The sequence below is a fragment of the Gavialis gangeticus genome, unplaced genomic scaffold, assembly GCF_001723915.1.
Source record: "Gavialis gangeticus isolate Ggan-Ray unplaced genomic scaffold, GavGan_comp1, whole genome shotgun sequence".
NCBI lineage: Eukaryota > Metazoa > Chordata > Crocodylia > Gavialidae > Gavialis > Gavialis gangeticus.
The window spans coordinates 29,329,708-29,355,729 of NW_017728998.1; the positions used below are offsets into that span (position 1 = coordinate 29,329,708).

The 26,022-nt window shown below is 42.1% G+C and overlaps 1 protein-coding gene across 1 annotated transcript in view; it reads right to left on the bottom strand.

The window, feature by feature from the left end:
* ABCC12 (ATP binding cassette subfamily C member 12) overlaps positions 1-26,022 on the bottom strand; it is a 76,554-nt gene that overhangs the window by 29,050 nt on the left and 21,482 nt on the right. The window contains exons 13-18 of the mRNA XM_019505286.1: positions 16,819-17,022; positions 12,695-12,829; positions 12,494-12,590; positions 12,330-12,401; positions 6,496-6,585; positions 3,682-3,785 (exon numbers count right to left, since the gene is read on the bottom strand). Coding sequence (XP_019360831.1) covers positions 3,682-3,785; positions 6,496-6,585; positions 12,330-12,401; positions 12,494-12,590; positions 12,695-12,829; positions 16,819-17,022 — 702 coding nt within the window. The remainder of the gene's footprint in view (positions 1-3,681; positions 3,786-6,495; positions 6,586-12,329; positions 12,402-12,493; positions 12,591-12,694; positions 12,830-16,818; positions 17,023-26,022) is intronic.

Genomic DNA, 26,022 nt, shown 5'->3' on the forward strand with positions numbered 1-26,022 from the left:
GGTTGGGCTGGGCCCATTCTCGATGAGGATCAGAACATGGCTGTGGGGCTGTGCCATGGCCTACTTGGAGGCACAGCCTTGCAGCTAAGCAGTGCCACCTGACCCTCATGGAGAATGGGTCCAACCCAGCCCAGATCACCCAGCTAGTGCATGCCTTTGGACAGGAGCCACGGGTCCTAGAGTTGCATGTTCCTGTCCTGCCCAAAGGTGCACTAGTGGGTTGGGTCAGGTCAACTTGGGTCAGATCAGGCCAGGCCCATTCTCCTTAAACAGACCATGGGTCAGGCAGCACTACAGTGGGCACAGCATGGCCCACTGCTGTTGCCAGCACTGGGGGCTGTGCACCACAGGTTGGGGGCAGGCATGTGGCAGCCCCTCTTCAGGCTCCACCACAAACCCCACATCTTCCCCCCACCTCACATATTCCCACATGCCCTGCCATTCCCCACACACTCCACATTTCCCCACACCCCCCACCACTCCCCACACACCCTCTGCCATTCTTCACACATCCTGTATCCCCACACACACCTCACCACTCCACACACACCCACCGACACACCCCACACCCACAAACCACCCAGAAACCATAATGCCCCCCCAACCAGCCATCACCAGTCACATAGGGCAGCGCTTGGAGCCAGTTCATGCCACTGCCTTGCCCTGTTTCTGTTTGCCTTGCACACTAAGGGTGCATGCTGGGGCAACAGAAGCTCCACAGAGATACTCTGGCCAGATACCAGGGCATCTCTGGAGGAACCACACCTCCAGGTTGCCTGAGGGCATGGGCCTCGACCATGACTTGCCCTGCTTTTTTTCCACGGGTTTTTTTTTTTTTATACCTGGAAATCCAGGTATCAAATTTAGAGCCTGTGCTGCAAATATGCAGTGCAGGGAACATTTTGTTGTTCTCAGAGTGCCTCTCGTGGCATCTCAAACTTGTTTGAGATGCCACAATAGGCACATGTGCACTCATCTGGACTCTCAGCTATATTTCCCTATGTGTGAATCTCTTCCTTTTACTTCATGGAATCAAAACTGATCAGATATATTTCATATTGCAGGTAACCGTTTTGGCTGTAGGGCTTTTAAAAAAAAAATCTCAGTTCCATGTTGCTGTTTCTAAGCTTCAGACGACCATAGTGTGGAGCTTAGTGTTATCTGTGATATGCCACAGACTTGTTACTTTAGAAATAATACTGCTTAAATACCATGCACATCTATCATGCTCTATAAATAAATGTTATCATTTTGGTGCCTAAAAACTATGGTTCGATTTTAAAACCTGCACTTGTACATTTCAGCAGGCTGCCAGCCACTCTAATCCAGAAGTCAGAGTTTTTACTCTCAGTCTCTGAAACAAAGGTTGGATTGGTGAAAATAAGGTAATAGTATGTTTTAAAAAGCTGGTATTTTATAACCCATATTTTATTTTTGTCAGCACATTTGCATCTTTTTACAAATAAAAGTGGTGTTGAGAAATGGATTTCACATGAGGAAAAATAGGATCAGGATTTTGAAACACTACTACAGCTTTAAACAATTACCTTAACCTAATACCTGTTTAAAAACAATTGCAAATTTCGGAAGCCTTTTGGCTTCTTTCTTCTGTGAATTATATCCATCCATCCATCCATACACACACACATATGTATATATATAATAAATGTAGAAGGAAAAAATTAAATAATAAGAAGTAAATATTTCAGGGAAACTGTTACAGACATCTCCTTTAATCCTTTTATTTTTAGCCTATTTTACTAATTGTACTTTAAGTTATCAGGAATCTATTTTACTTTTCTCTGATACTAATTGTTTGCATTTTAGATTTCCATTAGTTTGGTGAGTGAAAATGGATAGATTGCTTTTGTTTAGAGTTCTGCTTTATGGTTCTGCACTAGAACAATTCTATTGCTGTCTTGAGGTCACAAATACAGCATACGGAATCTTACCCAAAAGCTGTTCCCATTTACTTTAAGATTAGGTTTTTGATGTTGTTGCTTTGTTTTAATGATGCAAAACTAATTTTGGGGATTAACAATGTTTTTAATTATAACCTGTTATTTAGTGTTAGGGAAAATGTGCTATACCACATAAGGACTACATAGATTGTAAAAGTGCTCTACATAGCTGCAGATGGAGTAAGAGGGAATGAGTTCTTCACTCAAAAACCTTTCATAGGTAGGCAGGGAAAGTGGCCATGCACTGGAAAGTTCCGATTGGTGCATAGGGGATGGTATAATGCATCAGAAAATGAGGTGTGTAAATCTCTCTTCCCTCTCCTATGCAGTGGAGATACCAAAGGATCATTGTACCTTTGAAACACAGGGCCCCTACTGCTCCATATGACTGGTGTCAGGACCCAGTTTAATCCTTAATCAGTATTAGTCTTGGGAAATCTTGGACTAACTGTCTGCCATTAAAATATGTACAAGAATAGAGCTCTCAGGCTAATACAAATCAGTGAGATTCATGTCCACTTATTTAAAATCATTGCGGAAAAATGTGAAGCAGTAAATCAGACATGTATGCATCTTCAAATTCCAACTATTATGTCTTCAATGCAATTGATGGGTGTGTCTACATGAGTGCATTTAATGTGAATTAGTCCAATTTAAGGTGCATTAAAGGTGCAGGTCTTAATGTGCATGCCTTTAATGCACCTTAAAAATGGCGATTCAAGACTATTTAAGCCTAAATTTGATACCTGCATAAAGTAGGTATCAAGTTTATGCACAAATAACTAAATCACATTAGTGAACATGTAGACATGCTTATGTGCATTAATGCAGTCTGTGTCCATCGACTTGGGACTAACTTTAGTCCCAAGTCAGCCCACACACCCACATTAATGCTCATTGGCATAGTGTAGAGGTGTGCCTAAATTGCCCAAATGCACATTAGGCTAATGTGCATTGAGTTTAGGCGGGCGTCAAAGTACATGTAAACATGCCCAATGTTACCTTTACATAGGGTCCTTAATATGTATTATCACAAAGGCCTTTATACAGGAAGTTAGTTGTTAATTAAAGAGAATAGGAAACCTAATGAAGAAAATTTAAAGTATGTCAGTCAATGGGTTGGACAGACTTGAGAAAGAGACTCTGAGATGCTAGAAAAAGCAAAAAAAAAACTTCCAGAGGAGCTCCAAACTAGGGAAGGAATGAGTTGGAAAAACTGGGGTTAAATACATGTGCATCCAAAAGGGTGATGTAGATTGAGAACACCGCAACCAGGACAGTAATGATGCATTGGAATGGGCCAGGAGTTACTGAAAATGGCAGGGCTGATATGGTTCATTTACTGAGAGAGAGGAAAAAATGAATATATTTTATGATGGTGAATGTGTACTATGTGAAAAGTGATGATACCCTGGACACTGTCAGGAATAACTTCAGCAAAGTCCAGGGGAAGAGTCCATAGCCCTCTGAAATGCAGAGAGAGGGTTTATAAAGACTATAAAAGAGAAAAAAGCAATTATTGGATTTGGAAGAAATTAAGAGAAAAAAGAATGTTATCTGAAGCAAGACTTGAAAAGAGCAGTAATGCAACTACCTTCATGCTATAAAATGTATAAAATAATTAAACATAACTGTTCATGGTAAACACATCAAATACATATATAGCTATCTTCAGAAAAACTAGAAAATTACAATTAAATTGTTATAGTTATGCACTTACACCTGAGCCCTGTTCCAGCCAGAAACTCAACCACCAGTTAACAAAAGCTGAGGTGCCAATCATCAGCATAAAGAGAAGTATAACAAAGGAAGACAGTATGAAACCTAAAAATGGAACATAAAACCAGAATAATAACTGATGATGTCAGAGTGATTAAACACATTGTACTCATTTACTCTGCTGTACACATTTGCAGCAGAGACTTTACATTTTAACCCTTATTTATTCTTCTTTCCCCACATGCAAAGGACTCCTTCCCTTTACAAGAATGGGAATGATAGGTGAACAGGGAGTTTAATCATAAACTCAGGGAGAATACAGGCATTGATTTTTGTAAGAGAGTTTCTCTCACAAAGGGTGTCTTCCTGGTAGATACCTAAAGACCTTTTGCCTGAAGGGGCCATGTTGCCCCCCGCCCCCAGGGAGAAATTGAATGAATGCTTGTACACTTGTAGTCACTACTGAGGGCGGTGATTCTCCCTGTAGAAACATATAATGCATGTATGTGGCCTCAGTTTTTTTCCAATGAAATTAAGGAGCATTTTGTCCAAGTAAAAACTGAGTAAGGGCTACAGACTTTAACCCAAAGAGAAGGGTGTTCATAATAATTAGATTTTTGCATTTACCAGAATGTTGGCTCACAGCCAGATTCTGCAGTCCTTGCTCACAGTAATATTTATTCATGTGAATAGTCCCATTGTGCAGAAATGTTAATCAGTGTGAATGTGGACTTCAGAATCTGGTGGAAGGGAGAACACTCTTGATGTAGATAACTGCACACACAAACCACCAGAATCTTTCTGAATGAACTCAGAATTGAAATAACAGATAATGCTTTTTGCATACAAGCAGGGCCAGATCCAGAGGGTTAGTGCAGTGCGATTGTACCCCCTTCACTGCTAAGAGCTTTTGTCTCAACTTCCAGACGTATATACAGTGAGCTCTCCACCATCACTGCACACACTCTTTTCTCTATCCTGGATCCACGACTGGGTACAAACTGTTATAAGAATTAGTAATATACATGTAAAATCTGATAAATGGGTCTCAAGTCCATTTATGTATGTTATGTCTGATTTATGCACACAAATACTTATTTTCATGTATATAGTTAGTAGGGCTGTGCAAAATTTCGCCCAGTGTTTTATTTTGAAGTTTTGACACATTTTGAGCTTGAACCAGCGAAATCAAAATGAAACAAAAAGCACTGAAACAGCTTCAAAACAAAATGAGGGCACTCAACGTTTCGAAAGTTTGAAAATGTTTCAAGTTTCAAAGCAGCCTGGTGGTGGGAGGCAGGGGAGAGCTGGGGCTGCGCTCCGAGTGGTTCCACAGCCCCATGCAGCTGAGCCCAGCGGGGAGCACAGTGCTGGCTCTGCCTGCCTCCCACTGCTGGGCTGTGCTCTGTGGGGCTGGCAGAGCCTATGTGGAGAACTACATACTGAGGAGTGCAGCCCGCTGGCAAGAGGTGGACAGAGCCGAGGCTGTGCTCCACCTCCCACTGCTGGGCTGAGCTCCATGGAGCCTGGCACAGATCCAGGGGCCTGCATAGCCCAGCCCTGCAGCCCTTCTGTGAGTGCGGGCCCCCGGATCTGCACCCAGATGACAGGAGGCTGCCGCTGCTGCCTGGGGCCAGAGGCAGCATCTGTCTTCCCCAGTGCTGGGTGTGGGCTGCGCCCAGCGCTGGTCCCAGGCAGCAGCAGCAGCCATCTGTCATCCAGCACAGATCTGGGGGCCCACACCCCTGGGAGGAGCCCCCGGATGAAAAGAGGCTACTGCTGCCAGTAAATTTTGCTTTTGAGACTTTGAGGTGCAGTTTCTGAGAAACCCCTACGCCTATCTCCTTGAGACTTGGCAGGCTTCATGCCCTCAGATGGAGCTACTATCCCTGCAATTTGCATCTGAATCAGGCAACAAATGACAACATTTTAGGTATTTTCATGATTCCCCGTTATAGCCTATAGGTGAAACGTCGAAATGAACCAAAACGACGAAACAGTTTTGACAAAACGAAATGGGACAGTGCTTTGAAATTAAACAAAATGATGAAGTGTCCCTTCAAAATGGTGAAACGGACATCGAAACAAAACAATGGTGTTTTGCACAGCCCTAATTAGGGTGTGTGGCCAAACAATTGGGTACACTTTTATAGTTACAGTTGCTTTGTCTGTGATTATCTTCAAACATTATTTATTTCAGCAAGGTAAAATCTTAAGACTAACATATTCACATATAGATACATAATTCATGTAATTTTCTTGTATAATTCTAGGTTTAGAGATTGGCTAGAAGCAAAATCTCACGGCCCGATACCCTAGAAATTTGTGGGATGTAGAATTTGAACCTGAACTATATGTATGTCTTACTACTCACTTCTCAGTGGCATGGGCTAGACTAAACCCTAAATGTGAAGAATTCCAGATTTGAATGAGCCTGAAATTTTGCTCTTTAGGCTCCACTCAAGCTGAATTTTCCTCTAGGTATTGAATTTTTCTTAAATTATTTCTCATGTACTAAAATATTTCTTTGTAAAGAAGAAAACAAAAAAAGAAACCTGCTATTCTATTTTTTAAAACATATCAGCAGTTTACAGTGATTTATTTCTTCAGAAATACAATTGTTTTTGTGCATACTTGTCTCATTTCAGTAAGGCTAAAGTAGAAAACTTTAACATGAAAAATGAGTCAGTATGGTACCATGGTATCAGAGTTTAGCTTTAGGAAAGAACATTGATAAGAAATCTTTGTTTTAAAAACAGAACTGTTAAAAGAATAAGTGAAAACTTCTACATAAAGACATTTTTGCAGAATATACCTCCAGATGCTTTAATATAAGCATGATAAGTTTTCCATGTCACTGAACCTTCCAGTTTTTCCTCTTTTTGAACAAGCTGGTTTATAGGACCTGTAACACAAACAAAAGCACATACATGGCTATAAAAAGGTGATATATTTAATCTAGTATCAGCCAATCCTATGTATGTGAAATCAAAATAACAACTCAGAAAAATCAATACACATAAGTACTTCTTTCTTTGTTGCTTCAGAAGAATCTCAGTGAACATATTCCTTCCTTTAGAGAATCCCTCCTTGTCTCAGTGCTGCCATATGGTACATGCTGCCTCCAGTTTGTAATTGCTATTGAATGACTAGAAAATTGTGATACGAATTAAAATGTAAATTATATGGATTTGCTAAAAATGATCAATAGCGTGCAGTTTTGAATGCAAAACCTTATTGATATTCCTGTTCTCTGTTCTCTTCTTCAACAGAACAAAATACAAAGGTCAACCAAAGCAAAGAATAAGAAACCACTTAAGACAGTTATAAAACTGTTTTTGGCATTTTAATTCCTATCCTGCTGCAGTATAGAATTTGACCCAATGCAGAGAACGTTTATAACTAAAAAGTTATTTGCTGTCTATATTAGTGCTTTACAAAGTACCCATAACTTTATTTGGCTTACAAAGTATCCTCCTTAAAAGCAGAAATACAACAGTTGTTGAAATAAAGGTTTCACCCAGGTTGGGATATATAAATAAAAACCTGTAGGTCAACATTACCCATGTGACCTTTGGGTACCTGAGGGTAATGGCTTATGTTTTAGCAGGAGCAATGTTAGCTTCTTCTTTTTTGAAGAGGCTGTCCTAACACTTTTCAGAGGTACCCGCCTTGCAGGAGATATGTTATTCGTCCTATCTACTCCACCTCTTCCCTACATTTTTCTGATCAGAACCCCACTCTTACAGCATATTACATTTCATACATTTCAAAGTTGTCCCTGTTCTTCCAGCTAGGTTGAAAATACCTCTTTGACTGCTTTACCCTACCACTATGGGAATACTTGCATATAAGGAAACCTCATTAAATACATTGTCTACCATTAAACATGCTGCCAAAAGCAGCATGTGTTCAGTAATGGAAACCAACTATGAAATTGAGTAAATGCTGCCAACTCTGAGCATGACTATAAAATGCATGGTCCATATTGAGCAAACACACTGATAGGAACCTTATTATTATTATTATGAAAGTACTTTACAAAAAATACATTAACTAACAAACAAAACAATAAGGCTTAGGTCAAGACTTAAAACATGTTTCCATCAGCTTCCAAAACTTTAACAAATAAGACCCCCAAAAAATAGAAAATGTATACATTATCTAATGATTCCCTTCTTCCCCGAATTCCCATTTAATATAGAGCACCAAACATTTTAATTTCTTAATATCACATTATTCCCTGTCACCTTCCAAGCTCATCTATTAATGCCTATCACCCCTTATTTCATATATATCTTAGCCCCTATCATATCTTTTCCTAGCCAATTCTTGGCCTGCGGCTATACCTCTGCCACCTCTCAGGCCTCATCATCTTTTTAGCTTCCTAGATCTACTAGGCATCTCCATTCTTTTCTTTTTCATAAATCCATCACCTACTCCTTGCCTAGTTCTCTCGTGTCCCACCAGCAATACTACCCCAGTTTGCTCAAGCCCAAATGCTTCTACAGAGAGTTCCAGTTGTTGTAAGACTAGTAAGTTTCTTGCCTTCCACAATGTGTGCAAAAGCTCACTACAGCATTCCATGCTCCTCTTTCCTCCCTGGCTCACTCCACAGAGAACCACTTCTGTGGAGTGTGAGTTAGCTGTTAGCACCCAAGTGTTGGAGTTTCTCTGCCTTCCCTCAGACCATTTTAGTGAACTGACACTCCCACATCACATTTGCTATGCTGTCATCCCTGTGACATGTTTGTCTGGGGCATTCACCTGTTCTACACATACCCCAACTGTAATGGAGCACCCATACCATTATAAACCAATGTGCTAACAGTGAACCAAAGTCCCAATGCTGTTTCTGCAAGCTTTTGTCAAACACCTCCTTCCAAATTGTCCGGGCTTTGTCCCCTATGAACTTCCCAACTGGGAACATAGTCTCCTTCTCCCTGACCCAGGCCTTGACATTTTTATGGTCCACCAACTCTGTTGCAGCTATTGTCTGCACACCGTACTGATTCACAAAGTTTACAATCTTCTAGTACATTGTGAGCTTTGTCCAGACCCAGGGCCATGAGAGTGACCTTTTACATGTATTTATGCAAGACCATTTCTGCACACAACTGGACAAACTCAGCCCATTTGGTGTCCCCTTTCTCCCTTCTGTGGAGCATAGATTGAGATACTGTGCATAAACAAGCAGAAACACATCTAGGAAGCCCCACCCTCCAGTCTATTTCTCCTTGTTTACTGTTGTTCTCCTAAGCCTTTTCCTTTTGGCTTTCCAAAAGAACACCATTAGTTCCGATTGAATCTTGTGTGCAGTGGTCCACAACAGAGGAAACACCATGCCTACATACAGTATGATTGGAAGTATCACCACTTTAACTACATTTACCTGTCCTGCCATCAACTCCTTGTGTTCATATCAGCTCCATTTTTTGTTTAGCCTTCCCTTTCACCTTCTTCCAGGCTGTTTCACCTGTCAACCACACATACACCTCCACACCCAGTATCTTGGTTTGGTCTGTTGTGACCTGTAACCCCAGTTTTCTATTCCTTCCATCTTCCCCACCACCAGGCACTTACTTTTTCTACATTTAGTTTTGCCCCGATGCCTTTTTGTATTCATTTGTATTATTGCCCATTCTAAGGATGATGGTGAAGTGGGATCTAGGAGATAAGGATCTCCCAGCCCTTGCTCCTTGACTGCAATCTCAGACCAGGGGCCTGGGAGCTCCCTGCTTCTGGGATAAGCAGGCATAAACCCTGCCGAGGGTCCAGTGGCAGAGTCCACCCTGGCAGCAGGTAGCTCTCAGAGGGCAGGGAGAAATCTCTTGCCCCCTGCTGGCAGGCCAACTGGGAGCAGATTTGCTTCCAGTCAGGCATCTACATGAGTGCTACTGTGTAGAACTTATCACAAGTAAATCTGATACTTGCATTTGCAGGTAGCAAATTTAATTACAATTAGACCAGTTTACTGCACAGTGGGCACATCTACATGTGCACATTTACTGCACAGTAACTGAAATTACTGCACAGTAACCAAAAATTACTGTGTAATATGGATGGTATCTACACATGTATGCCCGTACTGCACAGTAAATATGGCAACTTACACCAACTTGGGCAAATAAATTTGATATCTGCATCATGCAGGTATCAAATTTACACACGATTAGTTACTGCACAGTAACACACATGTAGACACTTTACTGCATAGTAACACTGTGTATGTGGACTGACTTGGGTCTAACTTTAGTCCCAAGTTAGTCCACACACAGCATTACTGTGCTTTAACATGTGCACATGTAGACGCTAGCCTAAACCCACTTACTGCACAGTAAGTTACTGTGCATTAAATTTAATGTGCAGTAAATTCACATGTAGATGCGCCCAATGGGCACATCTATATGTTCATTAATGTGCAGTAGTTAGTGCTCATTTAATTTAGTGCTTGCTTAATGAAGTATTTACTAAATGCATGGTAACTACAGTTACTGTACAGTAGCACTGGTGCATGGGTTTTTAGTGATGCTTACTGTGCAGTAGCCCAATACTACTGTGCAGTAATGTATTAGCACATTTTTTGCCTGGAATGCTACTGCGCAGTGTTATTTGACTACCGTGCATTAAAGGCCTTATACAGATGAGCCCAGTAAGCATGCGCATATGTAGACACACACACTTACTGCACAGTAAACTGTTCTACAGAGCAGTAAAGCATCTCGTGTTGACGCACCCAGTATATAGGAACTATTCTGAGGTAGTTTAGCTCACAGTAAAAGAAGATTAAGTTACTGTGGATTAGCTGTCATTTATTGTTATGTAAGAATGTAAACACAGGCAATTACTGTGGAATAGCTAACATGCTGCAGATCCCCACCCCCGTTTACATCACAGTAAGTTGCTTGTGTGTCTGTGGCAGAGCACCTTTGGTGCTTTCCACTTTAAAGGGCTGGAACAGGCAGCAGAGCAGCTGGCAGGTGCAGGCCAGACCTGATGAGGCAGTCACATGACCGCAGGAAAGCCCTGGGATAGGAGGGAGGGGCTGAGCAGTCTCTATTTTAACCCAGGCTCTCAGGGATGAGCCAGAAGTTTTGCTGTAAGCAGCCAGTGAAGAACATTGCCTGCTTGAGCTGCTGCTCATGGAACGTCCTTGGAGGAAAGGGCAGGAGCTATGGGGCTGGCAGGAGGCTCCTGGTCCTGGGGCATGATGTAAAACTACAGCCTGCTGGGGTAGGGTGGTGTGGTGGGGCTGCCTGTGGCAGGGTGGTCCCCAGGCAATGCCATGCCAGTTGCCTCCATAGTGAAAGGTGAGTAAGGGGCATCTTATAGCCCTAGTTCCCACAACCTGGTGTGTAACCCAGAGGCGGGACAGACAGTAGGGGCAAGCATGTCTTCAGACACCTGAGCCCATGAGGTGTAAGACCCCGAGGCCCCAGTAAGGGGGTGTGGAGTTGGCCCCAATAAGGGTGTGGAAGAGTGGCCCCAGCAAGGGGGAAAAGTGTTGACCCCAGTGAAGGGGCGTAGTGAGAGAATGGACCACATAGATTAGGGCCCCAAGGGTGGCCTGAAGGGCTGTACTGCAGGCACACAGAGTAGGATAGCAAGGGTGACCTAAAGGTCTGTGTATAGACCAGCCCCACAAATAGTTTGGGGAGTTAGCTCTGGTGAGGGGGTGTAAGTTGTCACCCCAATGAGTGGAGGAGTAACCCCAGTGAGGGGGCAGAGGAGTTGGACCCCAGTATACCCACAGATGTGGTGAGGCTGAGTTTAGGATCAGAGGGAGACACCAGTAAACCCTCAGACATTTTGAGGCTGAGTGTGGGTCAGAGAGGAAGAACTCTGGGATGCCATCTGTGGGGCATGGGACATGGTATAGGGAAGGTCAGAGCTGTGTGTAACATGCTAGGCATAGGGGCATTAAATAGGCAGCCTCTCACATTTTACATCAAGTTTATTACAACAAGTTGTGGCAGGCAAGACAGGGCAGACTGCCCTAGACAGAGGGGCAGGCCAGTATGGTGACTAGCCACAAGCCAGCCCCCTGTCACACTGTCCATACCTGGAGTCCATTTGTGGAAGTCTCACCCATCATAGGACAAATGAGGCACGTCTACAAGTTGCCCTATGGTGACATAATGGCACAGTACATTGCCATACGGTGCACTATGATGACATAGTGTGTCTATACATGTTCGCCAGTTGTGCTGCTGTAGTGGCATGCTCTCTGGGTATAGTGCGCTGCTACAGCAATGTAACAGTGAAATCTAACCATGAGCCAGATGCATAGTGTAGTAAGCACCCATACTGCACTGTGCTTTAGTATTTCCTTTTGTAAGTATCTCCTACCTCAGATTAGCTCCAAAAGGAAGTACTAAAGTACTGTGCCATAGCAAGATCACCATACCACATGGCAACGTGTAAATGCGCCCATAGAAAACAAAAGATTGACATGCCCCAAGACCTTGCAGTCAGTCCAGGCAAGAGGAACTGAGAAGCAGAAACTAGCTCATTATGGATAGAAGGTACATTTTGAAAGTAGCAGTCCTTTTCAAACCAGAAATTTATACTTATTTTCAATTAAACTCATTCATCTAAGAAGCAATGTCTAAAAAGTAGCAAGAGGAAGAGGGATTCTGTTTAACCTACCTGTTGTGCTTCTTCCTTGTGCATCTCTTTCAGGTTCCTTATTGATGATTCCTTCTTTAGGCATGTTGGAAACTGTGAGTATGAAATAACAGACATGTAACTAGACTTTCTTTACAGATTGTAGACAGGAGCCTACTATTCTTTATTAGAATAACTTATTTTACCAGGATTTACAGCTCCTTCATAAGAACTTCTAGAGGTATCGCTCTCGTCTTGGGTTTTCATCCTAGGTTCTATTACTGATTCAATCAATGTTGGCTTCTGTAAAAAATGGCAAATTTGCTAGTGAAATCTGAACCTCCTCTTTCAGTATTCAATAACATGTCAGTAGTGGAGTATGTTTAGTACTAAGGGTTATGTGTTACCTTTGCCTGTTCCTTATGGAGGTTTTCAATTAGCTGGGCATAGCGTCCCTGTTCTTCCATTAATTTTTTGTGAGTTCCAGTTTCACATATTTCTCCATCTTCTAATAAAATGACTTCATCACAGAATTCCAAATACTACAGGGTTTTTAAAAATGCGAGAGTGATTCTATAAAAATTGTTGTGATTACAGTAGAAATAAATGCATGTATCTAGTATTTTTAATAGAATGATGATAATTAACCAGTTTCATTTCACAGTTGAGAAAATTTCAGCAATTTCATGTTCATTTGCTACCATCATGCAAGCGTCAGTGTTCCTTTATTGTGTCACAGTTGAACATGTAAAGGGATTGTTTTTAAAATGGCTTTCCAATACGGTCAGTTTTGTTACAAGTATTCAGTCAAAATGATCAAAATAGCTTGCCTGGATTCCTTTTAACCAACTAAATTGGTTTACTTCTCAGCTGAGGAGGAATTGCAAAGAAAAGAAACTGTTCATAGCTGTATTGCCTTTGGACTGTTTCTGTGCTGAGCCCAACATAGTTTAGAGCAGCCTAGCTCTTAGCTGGGTATGACCCCAAAGGTCTGACATATTATTTACAGATTGCCAAAGCACAGGGGTACTCTAATTAATTTACTAATTGCGTTTCTGTTTATTTTGTCTCTGATAAATCTGAACCATACTCCCTAGGCTTAATAAAAACAATGCTTCCTCTACTGCTGCAGGTGTAGAAGGGACCAATGGAAGCAAAACCAGTATGGCTACTGTGCAGGACCTGCTGGGGGCAGGAAGTTAAGGAATACCCTTTGGCTTTCATGATAACCAGCAGCCCATAGTAGATGTTTGGGAGATCCAACATGAAGTTCAGTTGGAAGATCTGTTTCTGCACAAATCTTCCAAGTTCTCCTTGCCTTGTATGTTTCATGGAGTAGGTTGGCTCCACTGGCATTTCCTTGCTTTGTTGAGAGTATTTTTCATCTTTCCCATGTGGACCATCCCATATCCCAGCCAAGACATTTGATCTGGGTAATGGAGACAGGTTTTACCATTAGTATAACTAGGGGTCAGTGTGTAGGGCTTGAGCCCTGGGTCCCTATTTAGAGCCACTGCTGGTGTATATGGAGATAGTAAAGGGGTGGTGGCAGGCCCAGTATAAAGGGAGAATGCGCTGCAGTGGCAGGAGCAGCAGTCAAGGTTTTTTGAGTTTCTGGTAAGGCTCTCCTCTGCTGAGCACCCCACCCTCATCACTGTCTGGCCCTTAGCAGAACATCCCCCACCTTGCCTAAGGCACCTAAATTACCAGTTATATTTCTGGGTTCTATTGCTATGTGTTTGACAGAAAAGCGACCCTAAACCTGGCATAACCTTATCTGGCAGGCCACTTACTATCTTTCCAAAACACATTCATGTGTTACATTGTACTTTCAGTTCAGGTGTAGGCCCTTGTTTGCCCCGGAATGGACTGAGAAATTTGAAGTAGGTGAATAGCAATATGCCTCTAAATTTTGCTTTGTCCCCAATGTTGGGGTGAAACCCATTCCATATAATTTCTGATGGTCCTCCCCATCCTTCCCAACATTCCTCAGGGGGTTCCAGGGAAGCAAGGATGCAGGTGGGTTTTTTTAAGCATCTCACAATTACCTCTTACAAGTCTGCACATCTTGAAGTACACTTACTCATACCGGGGACTCCTGGACATATGCACTGGTGCATTTTCACCATAACAATGAACATTTTAGAAAAAAGTTAGGCAGTTAAATGCAACTGACATTAGTGCAACATTGAGGTTTCCAGATAAAATAAGAAGTAACAACTTTATTAAAGCCTTCTATAGCAGTGTTAATTAGGTTATATTTATCTATTTTTATTTCTCTATATTTCTGTTTACGCTGTTAAATAATAACAACCATAACATATGCACAATGAATGCAGGTCCCCAGTTAATATTGTTGCAGGAATTTTACATTTTGCTTTTCTTGACTTTTCTTTTATCTCTGACCTTAAAGTTTCATTAATTTAGATTTTGGCATTTATTACATGCCATGCTACTTTCTTATATTAGTGCAGGGTATTCTTCTCCAGCTTGTTCTTCAAAACAGTATAAGCTGTTACTTCTGTGCCACCTGCTGGCAAATTGCTTTTATATTACTAGCAGGAAAAAAATATAAATGGTCATACTGGACCAGTGAAAAAAGGAAGGATATTTTTTCCATTACATAGCTATGAGGCATTCTAGTTATAAAAGTGCTAATTCTGAACATAGACATTTATATTCTAATTAAGGTTAAAGTATAAACTGTGGAAAATTAATATTTTGAAAGGGATATATATATTCCTGTTTACTGGAGGAGAGGCCTGAAGCACAGTACTTAGCCAGGCTGGAGAGGGATGTCTGCTCAAATATGAGCCTTATACTCCATATTTATTACATAAGCATAGAGGTCAGAATTAAGCTGGGGGAAAAGGATGGTGTCATACCAAATGAACATTTGAACACAAAATAGGAACAGAAGCATCATCAAAAAACAAGTGGATTCTACCGATCTCATATTGTGTCATTCGCCCAGGAGAGTCCATATGAAAATATTTTTCTCAGAACACACTTGTTGAATGTGGACAATAAATGATAAGATCACAGATATGGGATTTCATCCAAACCCCAAATAAATCAATGGAAAAGTTGATGAGGCCCACAGACAGTGCTGTTCATTGAAGTCTAACTTGTAGATTTTGTTGTATCTGGCTCATTCTTAATATTTTTAATGAAAAACAACTCCATCAGTAGGCCTGATCTTACGGTTCCTGCATACTGTTTTTTCGGTACACATTAGTGCCAATGGTAAGCTCCCCAGCACTATATTGGAAGTAGTTTTCGTTGCTAACTTGGCAATTACTAATAACTCATGCAGCTAATAAAAATGGCTAATAACTCACGTAGTATGGTCAAATGATATTTAATAAATGTTTCTTCCATGTATATTAATAAATTACTCAGTAATCTCTAGTGCATCAGTGAGAAATTAGAGTGCCTAATAAACTAACTACCAATATTTATTTTTAATTATTATGAATTTTTCCTTAAGGTAGCTGAAACATAAACTGATAAAGATATCCAGCACTAATGAGGGAAATGAAGAACTGGAAGCAGCTGATTACATTTTTCTGCTTCTTGATTCAAATTTTGCGTAATGAATTCTATGCTTCACTTCCTGATGTAGGAAACAGTGATGAAATGCAAGGCTGAAAACAAGAACCATCTCAATTCATCTTCGAGCATTTTCTCTCGCAGCAGACCCCAGACTTTACAGGCTGCCAAACCCATTGTCCCACATGAAGCACCTGTGAATTATTTGAATTAGAACCTCACCTCTGAATAGTCATGGCGAATTCAACTTAATTGCCATTTAAGTCTGGTGTGCAAATGGCTGTGCCACATCTGTTTTGATGCAAGTCATATCCTGGCCTAATAAGAATTGCATTAAAGTTGTTGTCTGCTTTTAGCTTAAAGGATGAATCTTTACTTATATATTTCACCATAATTTACTTTAGGGCCAGGAATTATTTTCAGAAAATACATGATGATGATAATGTTTACCTGAAGAGCAGCAACTATGAGCAAAACAAATTTTGTCTTATTGATAGCAAAGAAAAAGAAAATAATAGTTAGAAATTACTTAACACGTTACTTTTGAAAGCACCTATAACTTCCAATTTTACAGTGCAACACGGTGCCACATGAGTACTCCACTCCAGTAGCACTGCTCTGTGTGGGTGCTCCCCAACCATGCTTCTCCCACTAACAGCATCCCCACTGCAGGCGTCACTGGCACCCTAACTTCCCTGGCACGGCATGCTGTCCTGTACTACCACCTCTCCCCACCACCTGGGGCCAGGGCTGTCCCTAGTGGGTGTGAATTGGAGCAACCACTGTGGGCCCCGCACTTTGCAGGGCTCTGCAGTCAGTGCTGCATACATCAATTCCTTTTATAACAGAAAGCATGTTTTTCCTTTATGAAGAATGTATTTGTAGAACTGAATATTGTTTCACATTTATACTTCTACATACATATTCTACAATATATTTTATATTTATAATTATTGAATGTTAATTTTGCTTTATTTACCTGCAGTTGGTGAGTTACAAGTACTATTGTTTTTTTTTTAAGGGCTTCTCTTATGCATTTCTCAAAAATATATTTTCCAACATGTGCATCAACTGCTGACAAGGGATCATCCAACAAGTAAATGTCTCTATTAGAGTAAACAGCACGAGCTAAGCTGATTCTTTGCTTCTGGCCTCCAGAGAGGTTGAGACCTCTTTCGCCTACCTTTAAATGACAAAAGATCATTACATTAGTTTATTTTTAGTATTTAATTTGATAGAGAGAGGGAGATGCAAACACACACACATATATGCATGATGATATTTCATATAGGCTATTTGAAAGTGGGCATGTCTACATGTGTCACTATGGTGATTTTGTTATTGTGCCGTCATTTAGTACTTTCTTCTGGTAACATAACATACCATATCAGTAACACTCCTTACTGCACCATGTGTGCTGTACATGGTTATTTTTAGGCACTACGTTGCCATAGTGCATGATGTCACGGTTCCTGCCTGCAGATGCTATTTCACCATAATGTTTTGCTACAGTGATGTAGCATCATGTAGATGCACCCAGTAGTTTTCATGTAGGTGAAAGTCTGTCTGTAGTTAAAGTTGACCAGTGTTTTACCTTATAAGACCCTGCATTCATTTATTTATAAATTTTGTTAAGTGAGGTGTGTCAGCCAGAACCAGAGGGATTAATAAGTAATATGTATGTGCTTCTTGGAGGCATTTAGTATTTTGCCTAAACAGGTAATATTAGTTAATATAAAGCTTGTAAGTTTGTAAACTGCAAATGTAACTTGTCTGTCATAAGTTTAACCAAAATGATAAAATTAACTGTTCATGGAACTGACTGGGCCCCATAGGCAAAGCTGTAGATGTAAGATTAGCTGACCTAATGGTTTCTGCTCAGGGTTCAGCTTTGATGATAAAAAACTGGATCCAACTGCCTGGCACACCCAACACATTTCAGGAAAGCACATCCCAAGAAAGCATATTCAAATGAAACCTAAAAGGGGTTGGGGCTTAGGTGGAGCAATGTCAATTTCAAACCTAAAGGTGCTACATTATAATTGTTTATTGGATAAACCCAAGTCTGGGTAGTAACCATTTATGATAATTTTAACACTTTTCAATCCCATAGGGTAACAGTTATAGGGCAACATTATAAGTGGCTCTAAAACCAAAAGATTAGCATAAGACTAGGTATAAAAAGCACGTGCATCAGGTAACCAGCAGGAAGGAGGGAACAGAACGGTCATTTCTGTTCCACGCCCGGACCCCAGACTCCCGGTGTGAGTGAGGATTGGATCCTGATCAAGGGACCTTCCCCGGTAATCCCTATGACAGCATCGATCAGGGACGCCTGACTTTGCTGGAATCACTTGATGCGCACCTGGCATTGAGGGACCATCAATAAGTTGCCAACCCATGTCTGTCTATCTGTTGTTTTGAACAGCCTAGTGGATAATACCCTTGCAGTGCTCAGTTGGTCTGCAACAGAATTGATCTATATATCTGTTGTTGTTATCTGTTATTTACTATTAGCTCTTCAATACGGCATTATCTGCTTATCGCATTTATCTTTCTGTTAACTGTTGTGTGTGTGTAAGCTATAATAAATTTGCCTTCACTTCACCCCCAACTTTGCCTCCTTGATCCGAAACTGAATCAAACAACCCAGTTGGCCTGTGATAAAATTGATACACTCACAGTGCCCAGCTGGCCTGTGACAGTGAGGGGAGATAATAGGCAAGAAGAAAGCAACTGGGGAGGAGGTTGATATAGCAGCACAATGAGAGACAGTTATCAGGACTTTACAGAAACTGAGGAAATCACATTTAGGGGGGGGAAAAAACAACCCCAAACCCTGCATCACACAGTCATACAGGTTGCAAATTCAAGTGCTCAGAATGTAAGGAATTTCAGAATTCAGGTTTTTGGGGCAACCTTAATTTCCCCCCTTGAACATATACTTTATGATCACTCTTTCTTTTTTTCCACAGGATTTCTTCCTCGTTCTTTCATTCTCCTTCTGGTTGTGCATAGTACTTGACTTAATTTGCTCCTAAAGTTGGAAGGTGTGTAGTGAATGAGGAAGAAAAGGATGTTCCATGGTACAGACAATTGAATATTTCCCCAGAGAACTGAAGTCTACCATTGCCTCAGCTACAGAATTCCTAAGTAATGCTGGGCAAGCTATTAAAGTCAGAATTTGCAGAGGTGGCATTGCGTGTTTCTCATTTCCTAGGTATCCAGCTTGGGACATCTAGCCTGATTTGTGAAAGTGCTGAGCATTCACCACCATGGCTGAAGTCAATAAGATACCTGCTCTGAACATATACAAATTTACAGAGTGCTAAAACGGTACACTTCTCAAACTGAGTACCCAAAATTCTTTGACACTGGTCCTCTTAGGCATTTGTAAGCTGTAATTTCATTGACATCAAATGGAGTAATGCATATTCAAGGCATATAAGATAAGGTTCATAATTATTAGCTGACTTGTTTTTTTCATCTGAATAAGGGAAAATAATCTTCTGACATTGGCTAAATGGTTTAAAGCACAGTGCTAATTATTGTTACAACAGGACTACCATATGAAAATCAAAACTCATTGCACTAAAATATTAATGTGCTATTAAAAAAATGGACTCAAGAGAAAGCAGTGGGTGAATTACACCAAATGCACAGTGACTCCTGAATTTCCTTTGGTAATACAGCTTCAAGCCACCTGGCAAACAAGCTTATGCTTTACAGATACAACTGAGCCTTCAGTTAAAAGATTATTTATGGTCCTACTTAGATTGCTGAGAATAAAAAACATAAACTGACAAGCTAGCCTGGCCATGGGGGAAGCATTGTTGAATTCCATTATCACAGAATTCTCTTAAAGTTTAAACCTGATTCTATTTCAGGTTAGGGGAATATCTAGTATGATACAGTGCAAAGCAGGTAATAAAAAGAGGAGGCTTCAATGTATTTAGGAACTCATCTACAGTGGCCTAGCCAGCATGTTCAAGTAAAAGGACTTGAGGGGAAAGACAAGAGACACAAGATGAAAAAGAGGGAGACTAGTGGTCTTAAAAAGGAAAGATGAGTCACAGTTTCAGTAGGCTTATGATTACAGTGAAGATAACTCTCCAGTGTTCAGATGTCCCTGAACTTTGGAAAAATGTACATTGAATCCAGACCTGAAACTTCTGGCTTGTGCCTATCTTTACTCTCAGCTAACTTCAGTGATCTCATCCACTCCTTGTGCATCCTGCTTGGTCCAGGAATTACTGAACTAAAAATTCCTAGAAGAAACCACTGGTGATGTAAGTTCTGAAAGGGAGGAACAGTAAGTTGGCAGATTCCTCAGGACATAGTTGTCACAAACCCATTCGAGGGGTTCTCCCAAAACTCTGAGTTTCTCCCCACTGTCCTGCTGATTGTTGCAAGGAACAGACCAAGTTTTTCCCTAGATTAACTCCTTATCCCTGCAAACCTCTGTTCAACTTCCCTTTACTGGGCTTCACAGCTCTGTCAGCTCCAAGTGGCTTCCTCTTGGTTGGTAAAAGAACTCAAGGCAACTTTATGTCCCCCTTCCTGTAGAATGGGTTAGCTTAGAATATCACCTGCCCTGATATCCACTTTACCACAGGCACCAGCAAGGAGACAAAACAATAAAAAGATTTAATAAATAAATACAAGGAGGAAAGAATTACACAAGAAAAACTGACCATAAAGTCTGGAGACAGAACAAAAAGACTATCCTCTCATCTCAGAATCCTTTCTAGCTAATGGCCCACCTCTCAGAGATGCCTTTGCTATTGAGGGGTTGATTCTCCCACATCAGCAGGGGACCAGAGAGGACATGGGAGTTCTCTGTCCCCAGTCCTGGAGCTGCTCAGCTCCCGGCTCCTGCCAGGAGCCAGGAACTGATCAGTGCTGAGATGGGGTTGCACTCTGCCCTGTGCTTCCCCACCCCTTCCCAGCACTGCATGGCTCCTGGCTCCCTACAGGAGCTGGGAGCCAAACAGCACTGGGACTGGGGAGATGCCAGTGAGCCCCTGGCTGAGTAGGGATTCCCCACCCATCAGGGCGTTAGCCAGGAGCTATCCCACTCCTGGGGCAGCTGCGAGCCATACCTCTGCTGGACAGGGATTCCTTGCCCAGCAGGGGGCTTGCCAGGAGCTGTCCCACTCCTAGGGCAGCTGCTGGGGAGCCCCTGGCTGGGCTGGGATTCCCTGTCCAGCAGGCAGCTGGCTGGAACCTATCCTGAGGCAGCTGCCCCCAGAAGTGAGACAGCTTCCAGTAAGCCCCTTGCTGTGTGGGGGAGCCCCACTGGGCCTAAGGCTCACTGGCAGCTGTGTGACCCAGTGTGCATGGGCCCAGGAGAGCTCTGCTAGCTGCTGTGGCAGTTGTCTCCCAGCTCCATGCACGTCAGGACCCCTCCTGATGTGCACAGAGCCAGAAGCCAGCCACTGCTGCAGCTGGCAGAGCTCTCCTGGCCCCACCTGCTTTGGGACTGGACCCCGTTATCCCTGGCAGCCCTTAAGTTAGCACCCCAGGGGAGCCCGGAGTTCCCCCTGGCTTTTGCAGGGGAGCAGAGTAGGGTAGAAGCAGCTCTGTACTGGGATGCTGCCATTGGGAGCAGATTTGTTCCCAACAGGGTGCACATGTAGACACGTTCCCAGGAAAGGCTTACTGCACAGTATTTTACTACACAGTCAGCCTATATCACATTAATACCATGTGTAGATGTATCCACAGCCAGCATAATATAATTCATATAGTGATAAAATCAACATAAATAAATATAGCACAACATTGCATTTTCATGCAGATCATGCATACCATATCAGTAAAACAAGTGTAAGCAAAACCTGCAGGATACCCCTCTAGCACCTAGAATTATAGTGAGGTTTGTGACAATAGTCTAAAGCTACCAAAGTACCTTTTAATTATCTAGAAACTAATTAGGAAGAAGACTGCCTAAGAATTAGTAGCGAAAAGAAGCTTAGTTTTTAATGACATGTATCTGAAAGTTACTGTATAAAACTGTGGAAGTACTTTATGATAGTGGTCAGGTACAGTACTTATAATGTGGTGATTGTGTTAGCAAATGTAGCAACCACCATACTCATTGTAATAGCTAACATTCAGTTCTTGCTGTTTAGATCTGTTTCTCTGATAGCTGGCTGGGACACCTGGGTACCCATCTCTTATTTTTCTCATAGTTACACACCTCTTTAGTTATTTCTTAGAGTGCAGACAGAAGTGACTTTTTTGCATGATTTGGTCCCTGAAAGCACTCTACAGCTATGGCATAACACATGTGCATGGCTGCAGGGCACTTTTAAAATGGCTGACTGTGCAAAAAATTAACCCTTGTTAAATCAGGTAGTAAATGAAGGTGCTCTAAATTAGAGCACTTAGGAATCTTCTATACAGTTCCCTGAAAGGGTTAAGTGTCAGGCCCTGGGTCTATCACATGGAGGTGGCAGAGAATTCAAGGAGACTTAGCTAGCTGACTGTCTGCCTCCATGCAGGTGGGGGTGGGGTGTGATCGAGCCAGCAATGTGGGCTGGGGGGGCCCTGGCCAGGTCCCACCCCCCCGGGAGAGGGTCCCCAATGTCCACTGGCTCTGGAGGAGAAGAACCACCCAGAGGCCCCCCACGTGTACTGACAGCCAGGAGCTTCTAAAGCAGGCAACAGTGCCTCCTGCTGCCTTTGTCCATGCATGGAGGCACTGAACCCCCATGCACAGGAGCCACATATGTGTTAGGTTTGGATGATGCTGTAACTTTAAGCACTTTGCATAAAGTGCAAAAAGTTACAGCGTGATTGAGGTGCCCTTTATAACTTCTGTAAACACCCTTAGTTTTGAAGAAGTGCTATGGGATAATAAAACTTCCACAGAAGGACAGAAAGGAAAATTACAGGAATGTGATTTATCATAATCTCGAAGTCCCTACTTTTGACAGTACTCTAGCCTTAATAGCATACATGATTATTAGCACTAGGTTTGACCCTGTAGCACGGTGCAGGCCTGTGACTGCAACCCAGTTGCAGGGCTGAGACAGAGATTTCCTGTTTACCTGCCTGGGAAGAGTGGCCAAGCTGATGGGAATAATTAGCTGGCCTAAAGAAAGTGAAGAAGCTCCCAGAGAAAGAGGCTGAGGAGGGGGAGAATGTGAGGGAGCTGATCAAAAAGCACCATGCCAGAATTGTCCCTTTCTAGGTCTGTAGAGAGAATACCAGGTGTATGGTTTGTGGATTTAAAGGGCCAGACAGAGAAAAGAGGTGGAAACCTGAGCCCTGCAGCCTGGGACAGAGTACTTTTTCTTTGAGTCTGAAAAGTGAAGGGAAATCAGAGGTTGGTTCCCGTGTTTGTTGTCTGTGTACTTGAAGAGAAGATGTGCTTGTTTATCTGAAGGTAAAGGTCTCATTTGTGTTCTCTAGAGACAAGGCCTCTGGGGGTACAATAAATAGACTGATTGGCCAGTTGTACATGTGCTGGGGGTTTAGTTCTCCCTAAATTGAAATGGTGGGTTTTTAATTGGTGGATTTTTGTTTTGATTAAAAACCCACTGTTTCAATTTAGGGACTTCTGTCACTGTGATGGAACAATGACAGCCCCCGTCAACTCATGTCCCAGACCCTGCCACCATTGGCAGGTTCTGCTGAAAGAAAAAGAAGTGGTGAGGAACCTGATCTTTTTTTTTTCCCCCAGAGCCTGCCCACGTCTCCTACAGCCAGGAGGCAAGCTGCTGGTGGGCTCTGAGCTGCGGGTGGCCCAGGTCCTTCCCTCCGTGGTAGTGGCACCCCCACCCCAGGTGGCACCCACCCACTAGCACCCCACCCAGGCGGTCCCAGGAGGCATCACCACCATGGAGGGAAGCCAGGCCCTCCACAGCTCAGGGGCTGTGCGACCCAGAGGCAGTTCACGTGGGCAAGCTCCACTGAGGAAAAAAAGAAAAAAATGGCTAGGGGCCTGATCTTTTTTTCCCCACTCCCAGAGCCTGCCTGTGTCTCCCATAGCCAAGGAGCAAGTGGCCAGGCCCGTGCACCATCCCTGCCACTATCTCCAGATATATCGCTGTAATTTGTTATGTAGCAAACTAAAATACATCAGATGTCTTTTACTTTGCTATGTAAAAAAGTTAGTTAAATTGAAATATGCTGCCACAGGTGTACAAAGTTACAGAATTTAATTGCAATAAGCCACTGAATATGTGCACTGTGACACAATTAGATTGTCAAAAGGGCAGTTAAACTGCTAAAAAGGGCAATTTCTTCATGTGTACAAGGACCCTTCATCACGTGTACAAGTGCTCATTGTGATCATAAAAGGGCTCTTGAGTCTGTCAGAGGGAGTACACCCCACTATGGACTCCTTGCTGCAGAACTTGAACATGCATTTTTTCTCAAGCCTGAAGTAAGACTGCTGTGTAAAAACAACTGAGCCTCACTAACATATATGTGAAGAAACTTTAAGCTTACAAGAGAATTTAATGAAATGTTGAAACAGGATGTTTAGAGCTTAAGAGGTAGAGATGATGGTGAAATATATGGTACAGTTTCCATTTCCTTACTGGATCATTTTTATGAGCGTTCAGCACAGTGTAAATGCTCAATATTAGTCACATATGCAATGTGAAATTTATGTTGTAGAGTTAGTTGTGTTAGCAACATCAGTTAACGCACAAACAATTATATTTTCTGTTTTAATAATTTGTTTTCATTTTAAATCTCCATAAGGAATTGTAAATTGTGACTTGCATGCAAAAACATAGACACTTAGGAAAATTATGACTAACTTCAAATAATAAATACATATGAGAATTGCACAAACTGCTCCCAGAAAATAAACAACAGAAAAAAGCCAAAATTCATTAGTTAAATTACTCAGAATATTTTGATCAGCATGGCTGTAGATATTAGTTTAATGAAACAAAGAACAATTTGGAAAAGCAACTGATTAAAGACAATTCAAGGAGGAAAATGTTTTATTGTAGAAAAAAAATAGATAGCTAAGCCTGGTATGGGATTTGACTTACTGCAATGTAAACTAGGCTGTGAACTCCAAGTTGCTGCATGATAACTGCCCACATGTGGGCCCTTAATCCAGACGAAATTTGAAGAAGCTTAGGCTGCAAACAGATATCACCTTTGTGCCTCCATGAAATTTGTTCTAGTGGCTCAAAGTGAAAGCAAAAACATGCCCATGCCCTCTGTTATGCCACAGATGCCCATATGTGCCATTATGCAGCAGATGTCTGTTTTAAAGCAGGAAAGTGCAGGTAGCCTGCAGCTGCCTGTGCTCTCCAGGTGCCTTGAGCAGGTGGTCCCAGGGATTCAGGGGCCCGATCCTGAACACCCTGGGAATCCTTCTGCATGCGGGATTGGGCCTCTGAAGCCCTGGGAGCACCTGCCAGGATTTTCCCATTTTCAGATGCACACCTGAGGATAGCTGGGACACAAGGGTGCTCCAGTGCAGAGCTAACTAGCAGGCAGCCCCCAAAACTGAAGCACCCTCATGCCCCAGCCAGCCGCATCAACGTCTACGCATGTGTTGCTGCATACTAAAGAACTCTGCCATAGGATAGTATTTGTATCTACAAACACTAACCTGTGGCAGAGTTAATTAGTTTCCTGTGGCTTAATAGTGCTGCATGCATAGATGCTGAGACATTTACTGCAGACCTAATTAGGCAACTCCACAGTAAATGTCTCATGTAGACACATGAGATGTGTTTCAAAGGGTTGACAAAAAACATTTGATAGATAGAAAATACTTTACCTTAAAGACTAGGAGCATTCAGGGATGAGAGGAGCAAGATTATTTGCTCTAGATTGTAATAACATTTTCAATGCCTTGCAACCCGTCATCCCACTCCCAAATGCTAACTGATTTTCAAGACTCCCTAAGGTGGTGGACCCCACCAATTAGGAAAAACTGACTAAATATTCAGGGCCAGATCCTAGGCTGCTGTAACTTGGCATAGCTCTGTTGGCTTTGGTTTACAAGGCCTTGTTTAGGCTTTGACCCTCACAAGTCATTCATAAATGGTTGGCATACAGTAACTAAGGAAATCCTTGGGAATGTAGTCTGCAGTCACATGGCTGAGGGAATACCACCATTCCCTTAAATCTGCTTCCAGAAAATAATGGCTTCTTTATATAATGACCTGGAGTGAACCCTTCCATTGGTTATTCAGGTCGG